This window comes from Suricata suricatta, chromosome 7 (assembly GCF_006229205.1).
Source record: "Suricata suricatta isolate VVHF042 chromosome 7, meerkat_22Aug2017_6uvM2_HiC, whole genome shotgun sequence".
NCBI lineage: Eukaryota > Metazoa > Chordata > Mammalia > Carnivora > Herpestidae > Suricata > Suricata suricatta.
In genome coordinates this window covers 95,044,584-95,062,371 of record NC_043706.1, presented here as the reverse complement: position 1 = coordinate 95,062,371, position 17,788 = coordinate 95,044,584, and the positions used below count along the sequence as shown (strand labels likewise).

Here is a 17,788-nt window from a genome sequence, read left to right as displayed (position 1 = left end):
TACTGTATACTTTGTATTTTAGGGATTCCAGACCCTACCTAATTTTCTAGTTTTCTGTCACTTGGGGCAGCATTTTGTAGATTTGCCATCTCTTTATTCAGCACTTAGGATTCAGAGATAAGCAACAAAATTATGCTGTATGTTAACTAATTGGAATTTAAATAAATGCTTGAAACTAAGAAAGAAAGAAAGAAAGATTGATTGACACAGTCCTCTTCTGTATGGAGCTTTATTCTTCAGTAACTGGCAGTTTCCTAGATCCCTGAGATCACAAATACTCCTTCCAGGATTCCGTGTCCTGAGCTCATTCGCAATGAGGGACAGTATAAACAGCACATGCTTTGCAACTACCTGGATTGGATTTGACTCCCGGTTTTCCTACTTTGGGCTGAGTATTGCCACATCTATGTATATTACATTTGCCTTTCCTCTTGCTTTTTTTTAATTAAAAAATTTTTTTTTAATGTTTTTTATTTATTTTTGAGAGACAGAGAGCGCGTGCTCGAGCAAGGAAGGGTCAGAGAGATAAGGAGACACAGAATCTGAAGCAGGCCCCAGGCTCTGAGTTAGCTGTCAGCACAGAGCCTGATGTGGGGCTTGAACCCACGAACCCTGAGATCATGACCTGAGCCGAAGCCAGACTCCTCTTGCTTTTTACACCTACCACAAACTTGACTAATTTAAACTAAGTTGAAGAAGGACCATTTTGAATAATGGAAATAAGAATTATAGACCTTGATGAAATCAATGCAATTTATTACTTCCCAATTTAGTACACTTGTGTGTTGAGTGTATTTTATTTACTAAAAGTAATATAAGTTAACCCCAAAATTACAAATTTCAATAGTTTCATGTTTTTGAGTGTATCCTACAAAATGGTTCCTCACTATTGGATGATTAACGTAAATATGTATTTGTGTGCTTATGATATCTCTAATAAAAACACTGTACATATATAGAGAATTTCTGGAGGATACACAAAAAATTACTGTGATTATCTCTTGAAATTAGAAGCCAAAATTTCTAGTGGTAGAAAACTTCCTTTTTATTTTATCTATTTCTTTGATCTCTCCCTATGTGTATTTGTTATTTTTTCATTACAAAAACTTTTATTTAAATGGAAAACATATCAATATGTAATAAAGGGCCTCACTAAAAAAGTTCATTACAGAACCATGTGTGGTTAATTTAATCCTTAAAAGTTTTTGAAGTCTTGATTAAAATGAAAGTTTTAGAGTAGAGGATGTTTCCTGGAAAATAGTATTTTGAAAATTCACTTAGAAATAAATAATTCAAATTTCTCTACTCTAGAAAGTTTACATACAAATTGGATTTAATGAGTACTTTTTTGACATTGTGTTCTCTTAGTAAAACTACAAAATTGCCATTTTCCATTGGATGACCCATAATAACATTGGTTTGCTCATCTAAGTTTCAGCATATGCAAGGAAGTGAAAAATCCCTTGGGGCAGGTGAATTTGGCTATATTCTGATCGATATAGAAAGAAATCTGCCTATTAAAAATGTAATTTTTAATCAACTCTTGGATTTATATTTCATGGCAGGTTTATAGGTTAACTGTTGCTGGGTAACAAATCACTGTAAAATTTAGTAGCTTAAAACCCTTATTTATTCTTAACTTCTGTGTCTACAAATCAGCCGGGTTTCAGTTGATGGCAGCTGGGCTCAGCTGGGAGACTTTACTTCAAGGTGTGGTGGCTGAGGGCAGTTCTGCTGTTCATAGAAAGCTGGCAGCTGGGCTGAGGTACCCCTGCCCTTCATGTTTCTTATTTTTCTGAGACCGGCGAGCTGTCTAGGATATTATGAGGATGGTACGGGAGAGTGGACACAAGCACATAAAGCCTTGGCTCAGGACAGGCATACTGTCCCTTCCTTCCAAAAAACAAATCACCCAGTCAAGCCAGAAAATCAAGGGGCAAGAAAGGACACTGCCTGTGGTGAGCATAGCGTGACAGTAGTTTGGATGGAGGGGGACGGAATTCGAGCCAGCAAGTCAGTCTGCCACACCAGATCAGATAATGGAAACTTTGAAGGGAAACTAGGGTAGAGAGTCCAATGGTCTGAGTTGTGTGGGTTCAGTAGGAGGTAAAAAGTAGGAAAGGATCTCCCAGGGAAAAGGAGTGGATAGTTTGGGAGAAGGGTGTTAGCCACAAGGGGAGAGAGAGTTGTAGCTGAGGGACACCAGAGGGTTGACATGCCATGTGTCCAGCGGGAGCAAAAGCAATGTAGCAGTAGTGAAGGGAAAGAACAAGGCAAATAGAGTAGTAAGAATGTCTGGTGGAGGGAGGATCTCTGTTCTGAAGGTTTATTTTTGTTCCCTAATGCCAGATGAATAATTGTTGGCCAGTGAGCTTGTACGCGTCCGCATTATGAAGTGTCTACAGTGGTGAAGTCTAAGAGAGTGAGGCATTTCTGCACTGGGTTCAGGTTTGGCCAGGTTCTAGATACCTTTTGGGACTTTGGCATCTTACATCACATTTAATTATAGTATTTTGGGCAAAGAAGCTGTAATCACCATTAAAAAAAATAATCCTGTTTGATTTAATTTCCTGTTTTTCATCCAAGCTGATGCTTTAATCAAAGCGATGAATGTTACTCCACCAAATAAGGAATATGTTTGAGTAAATTAAAAATGTGTAAGTATATGAATGTTTCACACGATGTGCTACAAAGTGGGTACTTAAGTACAATTAAAAGTTTTTTTAACATATATTTATTATTGAGAAACAGAGACAGAACATGAGCAGGGGAGGGGCAGAGAGAAGGGGAGACAGAATCCAAGGCAGGCTCCAGGCTCTGAGCTGTCAGCACAGAGCCCGACGCGGGGCTCGAACCCACGAACCGTGAGATCATGACCTGAGCTGAAGTCGGGCACTTAACGGACTAAGCCACCCAGGCACCCCTTAAGTACAATTAATTCATAATTTATTCCTCCTATTGATGTGAATTTAGGTGAGGTGTCTCTTCTACTTCCTAAGTACTGGAAGCCGTAGAACCATACATATTTGTCTTTTCTTTAGATGTACTATTTTAAAATGCATTTCCATTTCTAAGAAAACAGATATTGTCTTTAAGTCAGGCTGCAGGCATCATGGCCATTGGAATGGAGACAAATTACCTCATTAGTAGATGCACCCCTCCCTAAGGGAACCAATCCTGGCGCTTATATTTCCGATGTATTCTGAGGAAACCTCTTAAGATTACTGGATAGTCTTATTTCATTGCTACTATGGTTTACATCTTTAAAAAAATTAATTTGCTATGTTTCTACATGTTTGAACATGTGATTCTCTGGTCTACATTTAGCAGATAATTGCTTGCTTTTTATAAAGCTCTTTGTGAAGGAAGCAGGTTTATTGAATGTGTACAGTTAGCCATGTGTTAAAACAGGAGAAAGCTAGACATGAATAAGAAAATTGTCGTTAGAATTGTCATTTTATCAATCCAACACTTTTGCTTCATTATATTTGTGTTGTTATTGATTTCCATCCTCTTTCTTTATAGGCTGGGGAATGATGATACCCAATTTGAGGTTAGCATGGCCAACAATGGATGTGAAGTACATCGTTTTGATCCTAGTGTTAAATCAGCTCATGTCCTGGAGAGCCCACACCTTTGGTATCATCGCTTGTCCATCGACTGGCGGGACCCCCATCCGGCTGTTGCTGCCCCCAAACCGTACGGCAACACCAGAAAACTGGGAACCATTTTGAATGAATTTGGGCATCACAAGGTGAGACTTTTAAATTTGATTTCATAATTAAGTAAAGTGAATAAACTCGTAAACTTTAAAAAATGCAAACCAAGAATTGGACGTTTGAGGATCCTGTTTCAATTTTACTGATGATCACCCATCATTATTTATAGAGTCAGCTCTGTAGACATAAAATTTTGGCAAGGAAAGAGATCTTAAGTTGATTTGTAGATTGTAGTTGCTGTTGCTGTTGAGTAGCGCTAGGGTTTTAGCCAAGACTGGGCAGGAACTAAGATACCTACTTCTGGCGTAGGTTCAAGAGTCCCATTTTCATTTGGCAATTGATTTAAAATGTTCAGACAGAGCAAACTACTTATGTCAGCCTCAAATACAAAAAGTAATCGAGCCAGGTTTTTGTCTGATAAGAAATTGCTCAGGTATCATGTTTCTCACTAACAACTATTTTGGGTCTCTAGGCTCTTAAAGACCAGAGAATATGTATATCTTTGATTAAAATGAACTTTGTAAAATTGAATGGACATTATGTGTGTTGCAACTGATATAATTATGTCAAAAGATGTCAAATCCCTACAGGTTTTTTATTGTGCATGGAGAGCAAAAGGAAACTCAATCTCTGAACTGTGTTCCTGGAAAGCAATTTTTAGTGTTGAGCTGAGCCAATTGTATTCTGTAGGCAAATACTAGATAATTCTCCTGAGTGTGTTTGGCGTGTGTTTGTTTGCTAACCTGCTTGGGCTAGGCCTCCTTTGCCTCGAGTTCTCAGCCAGAGGCCGCATGGGATTTGGAACGTGCCAAAGTGGGTGTTTCTGAAAACCAGTGTACATGGGACTTAATTTTAAACTTGAGTTGGCTGCTTGATCTTTAACAAAAGGGCGTTTCCTCTGCTTTGTTCTTTTTCTTCTCCGCTCCCTCTTGCTCCTCTTCCTCCTCAGCCTCCTTAAAAAAAAACACACACACACACACACACCAACTTCCCTTTAATTGGACTGCAGGAATTTCTTCAAGAAAGACTTCAAAGAATTTGCTGCTCTTTTAACATGTGATTAACTATTGATTTGTATTTTGCTCTGCCATTGACAGTCACTAGCATTTAATAATTCAGAGCCTAAATGAAACATAGATAGGATTTGGGGCGTAAAAATCACTAAACAGAAACTGATGTAGGACCATTTTCCAGAATTTTATTTTCTTTTTGCTACCTGTTACCTTCAAAGACCTGTATTTTTTTAATAAATTTTTTAAAAATGTTTATTTATTTTTGAGAGGGACAGAATGTGATCAGGAGAGGAGCAGAAAGAGAGAGGGAGACACAGAATCCAAATCAGGCTCCAGGCTCTGAGCTGTCAGTACAGAGCCTGACGTGGGCTCAAACCCACGAACTGTGAGATTATGACCTGAGCCAAAGTCGGGTGCTTGACCAGTGAGCCACCTAGGCGCCCCTATTTATAAAAACATTTTAAAACTAAAAATGGTTAGGGTGGTAAATTTCATGTTATGTTATGTGTATTTTACCACAACAACAAAAAAATTGGGAAAACATGAAAGTGATCTGGCTCAGAATTGCCAATATTGCTGCTTTAAAAATTCCTTACTGAGGGATTTAAAAGATACTGATACTCTTTCATAGGTGTTTGTGTGTTTGAGTGCTTTGAAACAAAACAAGAAAAATGAAACCCATTGGTGAGTAATGATTGCTTTCATTAGAAGCATGAGTCTAGAAGCTATGCTGTGTCAGATAAAAGGAAACTTCATTTCTGGCCTGCAGCAAGCAAAGTCTGTTTTCATTTTTCTGCTTGTGTGACACTGGTCAATAGGATGTGGCTCTGGCAGGGAAAGCAAATAGAAAACACACACACACACACACACACACACACTAAAATATGTGCATGAGCCTTGCCTTCTTCACTCATTTTTTTTCTGCAAGTGACTTTAGAAATCAGAGAGGTTTTTTTAGTTGTTTTGTTTTCACTTCACGAAGTCAGACTATTTCATATAGTTTCGTGATGTTTCTCCATGTTAAGCTGTAATTTTTCTTTTCTTTATCCACGCCTACGCTCTAGCCCTTCAGGCAAAAAGGAAAGGCAGCACCCTGACATGGTGACAGAAAGATGCATGTGGCTTTTGTGCTGCTTTTAAAACTCTTTGGTAATTTAAATTTCAAACTATAAATCAAAACCCTTTCTGAAGCATCAGGTGAGAGAGCAGTAGCATCAGGAAAAGCATGTGAACCGCAAGCCATTATAGCACCTGGATCCAGCATTATTAATGATAAACTGTCTTCTCTTTGCTCACGTACTTGTTGCTGTAACTATGCATAAGAATTTTTCCAGAATGGGACTAGAAATATCAAATCTGAAATTTCTGCTCATGTTAATCATAACATATACTTTTTTCTTAAAGTCTTATTATACACAGTATCCTAAATAACCCAGTCTGCTGAAGGAGAAGTTATACTTTCAGTCTTAGCCATGCTGATGGTAATATAAATAACCGGGCTGCCTCAGGCTTGATCTCTGGAAGCTGAGCAATTTACTTTCGAAGCACTGGTTCTCCTGGTGGTAATTTTTGGCAACGGGTCAAGTCATTTAACTGCTCTGGTGCTCAGTTTGGTTGTCAGTGTAGCAGGGACAATGACACGACCTGGATGGATTGTTTTGGAGAAGTACATCAGAGAACACAGGCGACTGAAAAAATGATGGTTTTAAATTCAAAGCGTTTTTTAAAAAACAATTTCAGTAACGTGTTTACAAAATTCTATAGAAAACATTTTCTGTTTTCTTTCTTTCTTTGTTTTCAGGGAAAATATATCAGATTTCCCTGGAAGTTGCTAACTACACCCAATTCCACGCCAGAGTTTTTAATGAAAGCTCTGTGTGACACCGAAGGGCAATTGGTTCTTCAGAAGCGGTGGTAGGGAACTGTTTTGTTTGCTGCCCTGGGGCACTGAACAGCTTTGCTGGCGATTGTGTAGAAAGAAAACACTGTGCTGTAGATAAATTAAATAAGCTGCTGAGAATTAATACAGAACAGAAATGGGGCACGGGGACCTTGGGCAGCGGGTCTGAGGACAGGGTGGAGCGGGACCGGTGCCTGTTTGGTGCAGGGGCGGGCCTCCCCTGGTGGGCGGGGTCGCTATCCTGGGCCGAGTGGCTGCAGGTGTCCTCACTGGAGGGGGCGGGGCCTGCTTCCTGGCCCTCCACACCCCCATCCCTCCGGCTCCCCTCAGGGATCACCTTAAGTCAGCTCTGTTGTGTGATCCTCGCTGTACTGGGGAGAACCCGGGTTTGAAATTGAACTACAGAAAGATTCCTTTTTCTTTTGCTTATCAAATTGGCGAATATAAACACGATGTTGATACTGCCCTAGAGTGGAATGCGTCTTGGGAATGATACTCAGGCTTTGCTGCTGGCAGTGGAAAATGATAGATCCAGGAAGAAGATTCGGCCACATGTGTATACTATGTCACTTTTCATTCCCAGAAATTTTATTTACCTGAAAGTCTATTTTGTCTGCTATTAGTTCTTCCATACCAGTTTTCTGTTTTGTTTTGTTTTTTGATAAATATTTATGTCAAATGTCATTCGAGATTCCTTTCTTTTTTTGACATCATTTTAGTTTATGTCCTTTGTGTTCTCTCTCTGTCTCTCATAATTTTCTCTTTTCGGTTTGTGTTTGGCGTAGGGGAGGAGTGCATCTTCCCTTTAGGGAAGAAAGAAGAAAGTGCATCACCTTTCTTAGAATTATCTGGGGAAATAATATCCATGTAACTCATGAGTAAACTGCCTTAGTTATGTTTTTTAAAGCGTGTTAAAAATACCTAACAAACAAAAGATTTTGAAGTACTTATTTGTATTGACTCAAATCATATTCCATGCATTATTGGTTATAATTCATGTATTTGTGAATCATGGGACCTAATTAAAATGCAGATGTTAATTCTGAATTCTGGGGTGGGACCTGAGATTCTGCATTCCTAGCAAGCTACCTGGCCCTGCTGAGGCTGCTGGTTGGGGACCATACTGTGACTAGCAAGGCCTGTGCCATAGTCTGAGAAACACAAACTACTAGGAATTGATGTTCCCCCCAAAGGCCCAGCCCTGGGTCACTTTGTGCTCTGATGTCCTCCACCCTCAGCTTGAATTTCTGCCAAGGGTGGTGTGAGGCACAGATGCTGTGCTGTGCTCTGGATCATTTTTCCATTCCTGTGCCAGCCTCTTGCACCACGTTTCCTTGCTGTTTTCTTGGAACAAAAATTTTTTTTTCACAGGAGGGAAGGTCTTCTATAAAAATGTCTCGTGGGGCACCTGGGTGACTCAGTCTGTTGAGTGTCCGACTCTTGATTTTGGATCTGGTCATGATCTCACGATTCATGGGATGGAGCCCTTCATCGGGATCTGTGCTTGCGATTCCCTCTCTCGCTCTCTGCTCCTTTCCCACTTTCACTCCCCCCTCAAAATAAATAAACATTAAAAAAATGTCTCCTCGTGGTTTCCCACACCAGTTCAAGGCCCAGGCATGCCTGAGTTCTAGATGACTAATGGCTAACCCTCGAGCAGGACCCCTGCATCTCAGATGTATGATTCTAACTAAGCTGTATGTGACTTAAGAGTGGGGACTCACGGAATCCCATTCCAACCATCTAGTAAAGTGCTCAGGAAATAGATAAAATACTTGATCTGATTTCTACCTAGTGCCTTCCTAAATAAAATGCACAGAGCACTATGAATGCTTTATCTTTTCACACAGCCTGCTGCAGAATTAATAAGCAGCAGTTAGTGCATCCAGAGGCCTTAGCCACTGATGCCTCAGAAGAACATGTGGGTAGAAAACACCATGGAAACGAGATATACTATGGTAAAGGTAGAAGTCCAGGTGATTCTTTTAGGGCCTAGTGCAGTCTTCTGTTTAGACTTGTTGATATTCCTTTTTCAAAGAGAGGTGCATCTCTGTGCATTTGAAGGCAACTGCATCTTGCAGAATTGCTATTTAATCATGACAAGACTATGTTTCTGTGAAATAAGCCAGTAGCAGTTTAGGAGTAATGAGTCAGTTACACTCCTGAATTGCAATTTGAAATGCAGAGACATCTTTCTCTCCATCAACCTGTAGTGGTCCCAAAGGACAAGCCATCGTGAGAACATGGGCTGATAACTTCTGCACTCAGTATGCAGGAAAGGAGTGTCGGCTTTGTACCCTTTTCACTCATCTATAATGGTGAGATTTGCTGTGAAGCAGATTTCTGGGCTCTTAGTGATTTTTAAGCCATTCAGTGTTTAGCTAGCATGCAGATTATAAAGCCCGTTTTGAAGCATGAGCTAGGTACATGTGGGTTGACCCAGGGTTTGTTTCTTCTTTGATGTGTTTTCCTTGAGCAGAAGCCACGCTGGCAAGGTTGTGTGTGAACGGTGCTCTGGAATCCAGAGACCCACTTCCCCCTGTGCCACTGAGTGTTCTTCAGATCTCAGGGTTAGAATTGGGAACACCGGAAAACAAACCAAAAATAACAGCCCAAGCAAAGAATCCAGTTACCTAGGGACCTTGATTAAAATGTCGAACCCAGAGCCAACCTTAGAGATTCTCACTTAGCAGGTCTAGCATAGAGCCAGGGGACCTGCATTTTTAACTAACCCCCCACCTAACTCTGACCCAGGTAATATGAAGATCACCCCGTGAGGAGCCTCAGAGTGTAGAGAGGACTCTAGTGAGCTTTCCATTTGCAAATCCCCCTTCCCCTGCAGTGAGTGCATAAAACCCTTTAAAGAAGCAGGAGGTTGGGAGCCTGCCAACTTCTGTGGCCTTGTTCTGTGTCTCTACATCAAGTTCCTGTCTTCTTTGTGCCTCAGTTTCCCCTATTATAAGGTGTGTGATATGACCCCTGCCATTTGAGAAGGTTGCATGGGCCAATAAACTCATGTTCCCTGGGGTGCCTGGGTGGCTCAGTCGGTTCAGCGTCCAGCTTCAGCTCAGGCCATGATCTCACAGTCCATGAGTTTGAGCCCCGCATCAGCTCTGACAGCTCAGAGACTAGAGCCTGCTTTGGATTCTGTGTCTCCTTCTCTCTCTACCCCTCCCCTACTCACACACTCTCTCTCAAAAGTAAATAAACCTTAAAAGACTAAAAAAAAAAGAAAAAGAAAAAAGAAAGAAACTCATGTTGGTGAGAGAAATGAAGTATTTTCATGAGCCTAGAATTGTGATTTTATGTAAAACAAAGCATTTTGACTAACTGTCACTTCTTTGAGATTTTCAAAGAGGCCCCAGTGTTATTACGTAAAGGAGAAGATTTCACACACAGGAAATAAGCCTCCAGTGAGCTAGCATATGTTTTTCTTCATTGCTGTGTCCCAGGGGTGGGCGGATTTGAGAATTTTGCCATTTTGACAAAAGTTTTGGGAAAGAGAGCCAAATGGATCCTGAGGAAGCAGAGGGGCTCTAAGCTTCAGGTGCCCATAAAGATTTCCCTTTCTGTGACTACCTTTCCTGAAGGAGACTGTGTGGTTCGGTAGAAGAATGTCATGTTCAGTGTTGCACAGCTCGGCTTTGCCGGCTCAAGCCACTCTGCCAGTTCCTGTATATGTGGTAAAAAATGCTTAATGCTTTTTGGCAGGAAGAGGCCCCAGAACCTGCTATCATGTTAGTGGATCCTCGGAGGGTGTGTATTCCTGAGCAAATCCTGTGAGGTCACCTCCCGGCCAGCCATTTCTGCCTGGGGAGCCTGGCCATGCCGGTTCTCTGAAATACACAACCAACCACCCATAAAACAGGCTCCAGGTACTTGGGGAAAGTGGGCATGGTTTTATTCAGAGGCAAAACTTGATTTATTTTCCAGCCAGTGAAAATATCAGTAAAGGAAGGTCTCACTTCCCACTTTTTAGTTAAAACCATAAGGACCTTATAAAAACACTAATTTTTTAGCATGGAGTGGCATTCAACAGTTTTGCAATTAAAATGATAATGAAACATTTCTTATAAGAACGTCTCTTTAAAATCAGCACACCATTAGAAGGAATTATGTAAAGCAGCCTCTCTGTTCCAAGTTTTATTTTAAGATTTAATTTATTCCAGATTCTGCAGGAAAAAACCATCCATGTGACAAGCCTGCTAACAGATGTCAATTTAGTTTTATAGCACATGCCTGCACTTCAGAGTCAGAAAATGGCGATTATTCTTTTTGCCTGCTGTTTATTACACGACACCGCTTTATAACACCAAGCCCTGGAGGGCAGCTGATTAATAACCTGTGGGCAAGCAACTTATCCTCTGTTCTCGTCTTCTGTGGTGCTGAGTGTAAGCTCTATTTCACATTACCCTTTTGGATTAAAAGAGGTGCCAGAAAGAGCAAAGGTGACAGGAAATGGATCTTTCTCTTTTAATTTCATCTATGTCAGAAGACAGATTATACTGTGGGGAAGAGAAGTAAGAGAAAAAACAGAATTATTCAACTAGAAAGAATTAAATTTCTGTTAAAACTTTTTGTGCTTCTGGTGGGTAAGACAAAGTAGTTCTGTATGGTAAATAGTATATCAAAACCAACCATAACAAGAACTCTCCCTTCTTCATATTCACAGGGTCCATTTCTCTATGTTCACATGGGGTAGTAGTTGCTAGTTTAGGTTGCACTTCTGTTTATATTCCCACCTGTCTGTCCCGTCGATTCATCCATCCATCCATCCCTCCACTGTCATCTGTCCATTCAGTAAAGACTTATTCAGCATCTCCCATATGCAAATATGGTGCTTAAATAATGAAAGTATGGGGGGAAAGTCTTTATTAGGGAATGTTAGAAAATGTAGTAAAGTACACATACACATAACATAAAATTTGCCATCTTGGGGCGCCTGGGTGGCTCAGTCGGTTAAGCCTCTGGCTTCGGCTCAGGTCAGATCTCACGTTTGTGGGTTCGAGCCCCGCGTCAGGCTCTGTGCTGACAGCTAGCTCAGAGCCTGGAGCCTGCTTCCAGTTCTGTGTCTCCTTCTCTCTCTGCCCCTCCCCCTCTCATGCTTTGTCTCTCTCTGTATCAAAAATAAATAAAAACATTTAAAAAAAATTTTTTAAAAATTGCCATCTTAACTGTTTTCAAGTGGATGGTCAATATAGATATTCCTCAACTTAAGATGGGGTTATGTCCCAATAAACCCTTTGTAAACTGAAACTGTCGTAAGTTGCACACGCATTTAACACACCTAACCTACCGAGCATCATAGGTTAGCCTAGCCTACCTTAAATGTGCTCAGAACACTTACATGAACATACTGTTGGGCAAAATCACCTAACACAAAGTGCCAAATATCTCATGTAATTTACTGAAGACTGTACATAATGTGAAAAACAGAATCGTTGTATAGATACAGAATGGTTGTAAGTGTATGGGTTGTTGCCCTGCTGATCGCATGGCTGACTGGGAGCTGGAGAGAGGATCATACTACCTATCGCTAGCCTGGGAGAGGATCAGAATTGATGAATGAAATATGGTTTCTACCTAACACATACTGCTTTTGCCCCATGGTAAACTTGAGAAGTCCTGAGTTGGGGCGCCTGGGTGGCTTAGTCAGTTAAGTGTCCAACTTCGGCTCAGGTCATGATCTCACGGTTTGTGAGTTTGAGCCCTTCATCGGGCTCTGTGCTTACAGCTTAGAGCCTGTAACCTCTTTCAGATTCTGTCTCCCCGCCACCCCCCGCCCTTCCCCTTCCATGCTCATGCTCTGTCTCTCAATAATAAAAATGTTAAAAAAAAATTTTTTTTAAAGTCCTGAGTTGAACCGCTGTAAAGTAGGAACCATCTATATATTCACATTGTTGTGCTTCCAGCCTCTAGAACATTTTCATCTTGCAAAACTGAAAGTCTAGTCCCTCCTCCTGCAGCCCTTGGCAGCCACCACTTTATTTTCTGTTTCAACTAATTTGACTATTGAAGGTACCTCCTATAAGTGAAATCATATAGTGTAGGTCTTTGTGACTGGCTTATTGCACTCTGCATAATGTCCTCAAGGTTCATCCATGTTGTAGCATGGGACTGGTTTTCCTGGCTTTTTAAGGCTGGCTCATATTCTCTTGCACATGTCTGTGGCCCATTGGTTTGGCAAATATCTTTTCATGACCCTGCTTTCAGTTCTTTTGAATATAGAGCCAGGAATGAAATTGCTGGATCCTATGGGAATCTATTTTTATTTTTTTGAGAACCTGACATACAGTTTTTCATAATAGCTGTTCCATTTAACATTTCCATAAACAAGTCTCTTCAGATTTAACATGTGGCTGGGTGCCTGGGTGGCTCAGTCGGTTAAGTGTCCTGACTCAATCTCAGCTTGGGTCATGATCTTGCGGTTTGTGAGTTCGAGCCCTGCTTTGGGCTCTTGGCTAATGGCTCAGACCCTGCATAGAATTTTGTCTCTCCCTCTCTCTCTCTGCCCTCTCCATGTGTGCTCTCTCTCTCTCTCAAAATAAATAAATAAACTTAAAAAAAAAAGATGTAACACATAGCTGAAAAACAGAAATGTGATCCTGTAATGAGTGCTACAAAGAAGTACGATGTGCAGTGGGAGTGTTTAACAGGGAAATCCATCTAATATGCCATTAGTTTTTGTATTCCTGAGGCTTAGTGCATAGTAGAGACTTGATGAATGTTTGGTGGGTGAGTGAATGAGCCATTCAGACCCTTGGTGGTTAGACCCCTTTTCTTTATTTCTTTACTGATATTCAGCTCCCGTCTGTTCTGCAGGAATGGCACTGGAGGGCAGAGAGAGAATTTAATAGATTAATAGCTTTTCCTTGGTTGCTTCGATTGATCTCTGGCAAGAGTATGGAAAGTATTTTCCAGTAGTATTGTTTTTCTTATTCTGAATCTCATCTAATATTCAGAGATGTTGAGATATTTCTACCAGATATGTTCCTGCCTTTTCTTTGGAGGAGAAAAAAGAAAGCTGAGTGCAGATGTAAGATGAAAATGTAGTGAAGTTAGGGAATGGCTGGGTATCCAGGGAGAAAATGTTCTTCCTATTCTTAGAACACTGCCGCTAGTCCCTAAAGAATTTTGTTCTATAAAGATAGCGAAAGGGCCTCTTGCTCATTTTCTCATTTGGCTTAAATCAGAAGCATTTTACTCAATTCCATACTATTTATAGATATCTTAAATTGCAGTTTAATTCTTGAGATTTTTAAAGGGAATTTCAGATATTTAAAATGTATAAGGCATTATATTTGTAGACTTAAATTTCTTGTTTCTGGTTTTATAAGATCAATTTGTTTATTTGATCCGCAAACCAATGAAAGACATAGTTAGTATTCTATCCAATTTTTGTTGTTGTTGTTGGCAATTGAGGCATAGAGGCTGGCCACAAAAATATTTGGCACAGTTCTTTCCTTAGAAATTTTTATTGGTTTTGCTGTTGCCACAGCATTATTATTCTGATAAGCTAGAGAGATCCAGTTATCAGTCTGAAATGAGCCCTGAGGGTTTCTGTCACTTGCTCTGGTAGTGATATTGGCCCAGTAAACACTGCCGATGACATTTTAGGAATGCTGCTTTGGAGACAGGTGGCCAGTACTGGGCCATGTTGTCCAGGGGAAGGGTCGCTGGCTCTCATCCAAAAAGACCCTAGCATCCACTTTATCTCTTCTTAGTTGTGTGAATAGCACAAATGAATTAAGCCCTCTGAGCCGTGTATTATTTTTCTGTCAAATGGGGATGAAAATCCCTTCTGAGCAAAACCATTGGGATTAAAGATAAAAAGACCTGTAAGGGCCTAGCATAGTGCCCCGCCAGCTGCTTCCCAGATGGGAGCAGTTTTTTTAAATAGTTATTAAGTTGGATTGATATGAAATGTTTTAGGCCAATATTCAAATGCCTACAATGGAATATTATGGTATGGACCATTTGGTGTATTTTTATTGATCTTCTGTTTTCTTAATAATTGGTGGGAATCTCCAATCAGTCAACCATTTACTCCAGAAAACATTAAACAGAATCCATATTCTGGATTGGATTTTGGAAGTGTGCAGAACACAGCAGTATGAATTTGATGTCCAGACACCACTGCACTGTCCTTTTTCTACAGTGATAGTCATAAATATAGTTGGTATGAATTTCAAATACGACTGCTTCATGACATTGGTAGAAATCTTGTAGTTCAGTCATCTTTCCCGTGTCCATTTGTAGAGCATAAGTACTTACAGTGCCACAGACTTTTTGAGTATATTTTTGGGAAATCATTTGGGTGGTGAGTATTGATATCTTTGAAAGTATTTATATAGCAATGATTCTTTAATACTTTTCATTACATTTGCCTTATGATATTGTATTTTCTCTAGGTTGACATCTCTGTCTCTGTAGCCCCCTGTTAGATTATTTTGATTCCGTTTTGGAGAAATATCAAGTATAATACCAACAGTTGGCTGAACTAAGTGCTCAAGAATATTCTGGACAACTGAATTTTCTGACTAAATGAAAGAGGAGCTCTTCCCTGCCTCTGTCTTCATTGTTTCTCTCCTAAGCTACCTACTGTGTTAAGTATAAACATCTCAGCTGATGTCCAAGGTCTCAATTCAGTTTTCCAGCCTCCTTATTTTCTACTACTTTCCTACAGGCATTCGGTGCTCTAACTTAACTAGACAGTTTTACATCCAACTTGCTGATAATTTCCCACCCCAAGGAGCTTCGATCACAATTTCTTTTATCACTAATATTTTCTGTTTCTGAGCAAACAAAAATATCACCTGCTTTCCTTTTTATTTAGTGTTTTATTTATTTTTGAGAGAGAGAGAGAGAAAGAAAGCGAACAGGGGAAGGGCAGAGAGAGAGAGGGAGACACAGAATTTGAAGCAGGGTCCAGGCTCTAAGCTGTCAGCACAGAGCCTGATGCAGGGCTTGAACCCATAAACCATGAGATCATGACCTGAGCCAGAGTTGGATGCTTAACCAACTAAGCCATTCAGGTGCCCCTCACCTGCTTTTCAAATCCTATTCCAAATGCTGTCTCAACCACAAAGCTGTTCTTAAAGCCTTTTAATATTTTTATATATATATATTTTTGAGAGACAGAGACAGTGTGAGCAGGGGATGGTCAGAGAGAGAGGGAGACACAGAATCTGAAGCAGGCTCCAGGCTCTGAGCTGTCAGCACAGAGCCTGACGCAGAGCTTGAACCCAGGAACCATGAGATCATGACCTGGCTAAACCCGGATGCTCAACTGAGCCACTCAGGGACCCCAGTATTTTAAATTATATAAATGTTATTTATTCCAGGAAGGAGATTTAGATAATAGAGATCACAGAAAGTAAAAGGATGAAAATTGAAATCACATGTAATTCTACCATTAAGATAACTACTATTAATATTTGAAGTCTTCCTTTCAGACTTTTTCTCACTATGATAAACATATTTTAACAAAATTAAGATGAGATCATACTGTGTATGCTGTGTGATTACTTCCCTTTTGTTATTGACTTTATTTTTTAGAGCTGTTTTAAATTCACAGCAAAAGTGAGGGGAAGGTACGGTGATTTCCCATATGCTCCCACCCCCCCATACATGCACAGCCTCCCCCATTTTCAGCATCCCCACCACAGTGATGCAGTTGTTACAACTGATGAACCCACATTGGCACATGGTAATCACCTAAAGTCCATCGTTTGTGTGACAGTTCACTCTCGGTGTTGTACATTCTGTGACTTTGGACAAATGTATAATGACGTGTATCCACGATCATGATATCATAGGGAGTATTTTCCCTGTCCTAAAAATCTTCTGTCTCCCCTATTCACCCTCCTCTTCCTACCGCCCCAAACTGCTGGCAACCACTGATCTACTTACAGTCTCCACAGTTTCCCCTTTCCAGGTTGCCGTACAGTTTGAATGATAAGGTATGTGGTCTTCTCAGATTCACTTCTTTCACTTAGTTGTATGCATTTGTTTCCTCCATGTCTTTTCATGGCATGAGAGCTCATTTCTTTTCAGCCTTGACTAACATGCCATTGTCTAGATGTACCACAGTTTATTTATGTATTCAACTACTGAAGAACCTCTTGGTTGCTTCCAAGTTTGGGAAATTACGTATACAACTGCTGTAAACATCCACGTGCTGGTTTTTGTGGGAACCTTCAAACATTCAATTCCTTGGGATCGTATGGCAAAGATATGTTCAGTTTTGTAAGAAACTTCCAAACTGTCTTCCAAAGTGACTCTACCATCCCATTATGCATTCCTCCCAGCAATGATGAGAGTTCCTGCTGCTCCTCATCCTGGCCAGCATCTGGTGTTCCAGATTTTGGTCATTCTAATGGGTGCATGGTGGTATCTCAGCATTGTTTTAAGTTCCGTTTCTCTGACGACATATGATGTGGAGCGTCTTTGATGTGGAGCGTCTTTTCATATGCTTATTTGCCATCTGTACATCTTCTTTGGCAAGTGTCTGTTCGTCCTTTGGCTCGTTTTTTAAAGCTGGTTGTTGGTTTTTTAATTGTTGAATTGTAAGAGTTCCTTGTATATTTTGGATAATAGTCCTTTACCAGATGTGTCTTTTGCAAATTTTTTTTCCCCTAGTCTGTATCTTATCTTTCCATCCTCTTGACATTTTCTTTCACAGAATGGAAGTTTTCAATTTGAATGAAGTCCAGATTATCAGTTATTTCTTTCATGGATTGTGCCTCTGGTGTTATCTAAAAAGTCATTGTTAAATCCTAGGTCATCTAGATTTTCTCCTATGTTATCTCCTAGGAGTTTTATACTTTTGTGTTTTACATTTAGGTCTGTCATCTATTTTGAATTTTAATTCTTGTGATCTTGTAAAGGATATAAGGTCTGTCCAGACTTTTTTTTTTTTTTTTTTTTGCATGTGGATGTTTCAGCACCATTCATTGAAAAAGTGTGTTTTCCTCCAATGCTGTCCTTTGCTCCTTTGTCAAAAATCAGTTGACTCTATTTATATGTGGGTGTATTTCTAGGTTCTCCCATTTGGTTCCATTGATCTGTCTATACTTTTGTCAACACCAAACTGTCTTGGTCACCACAGCTTTATGGCCACAGTCTTGAAGTTGAATACTGTCAGTCTTCCAGCT

General features: G+C 40.2%; 1 protein-coding gene across 1 annotated transcript in view; it reads left to right on the top strand.

Annotated features, from left to right (window-relative positions):
• METTL24 (methyltransferase like 24) overlaps window positions 1-17,788 on the top strand; it is a 103,740-nt gene that overhangs the window by 52,445 nt on the left and 33,507 nt on the right. The window contains exon 6 of the mRNA XM_029943208.1: window positions 3,526-3,754. Within this exon, the coding sequence (XP_029799068.1) occupies window positions 3,526-3,754 (229 nt within the window). The remainder of the gene's footprint in view (window positions 1-3,525; window positions 3,755-17,788) is intronic.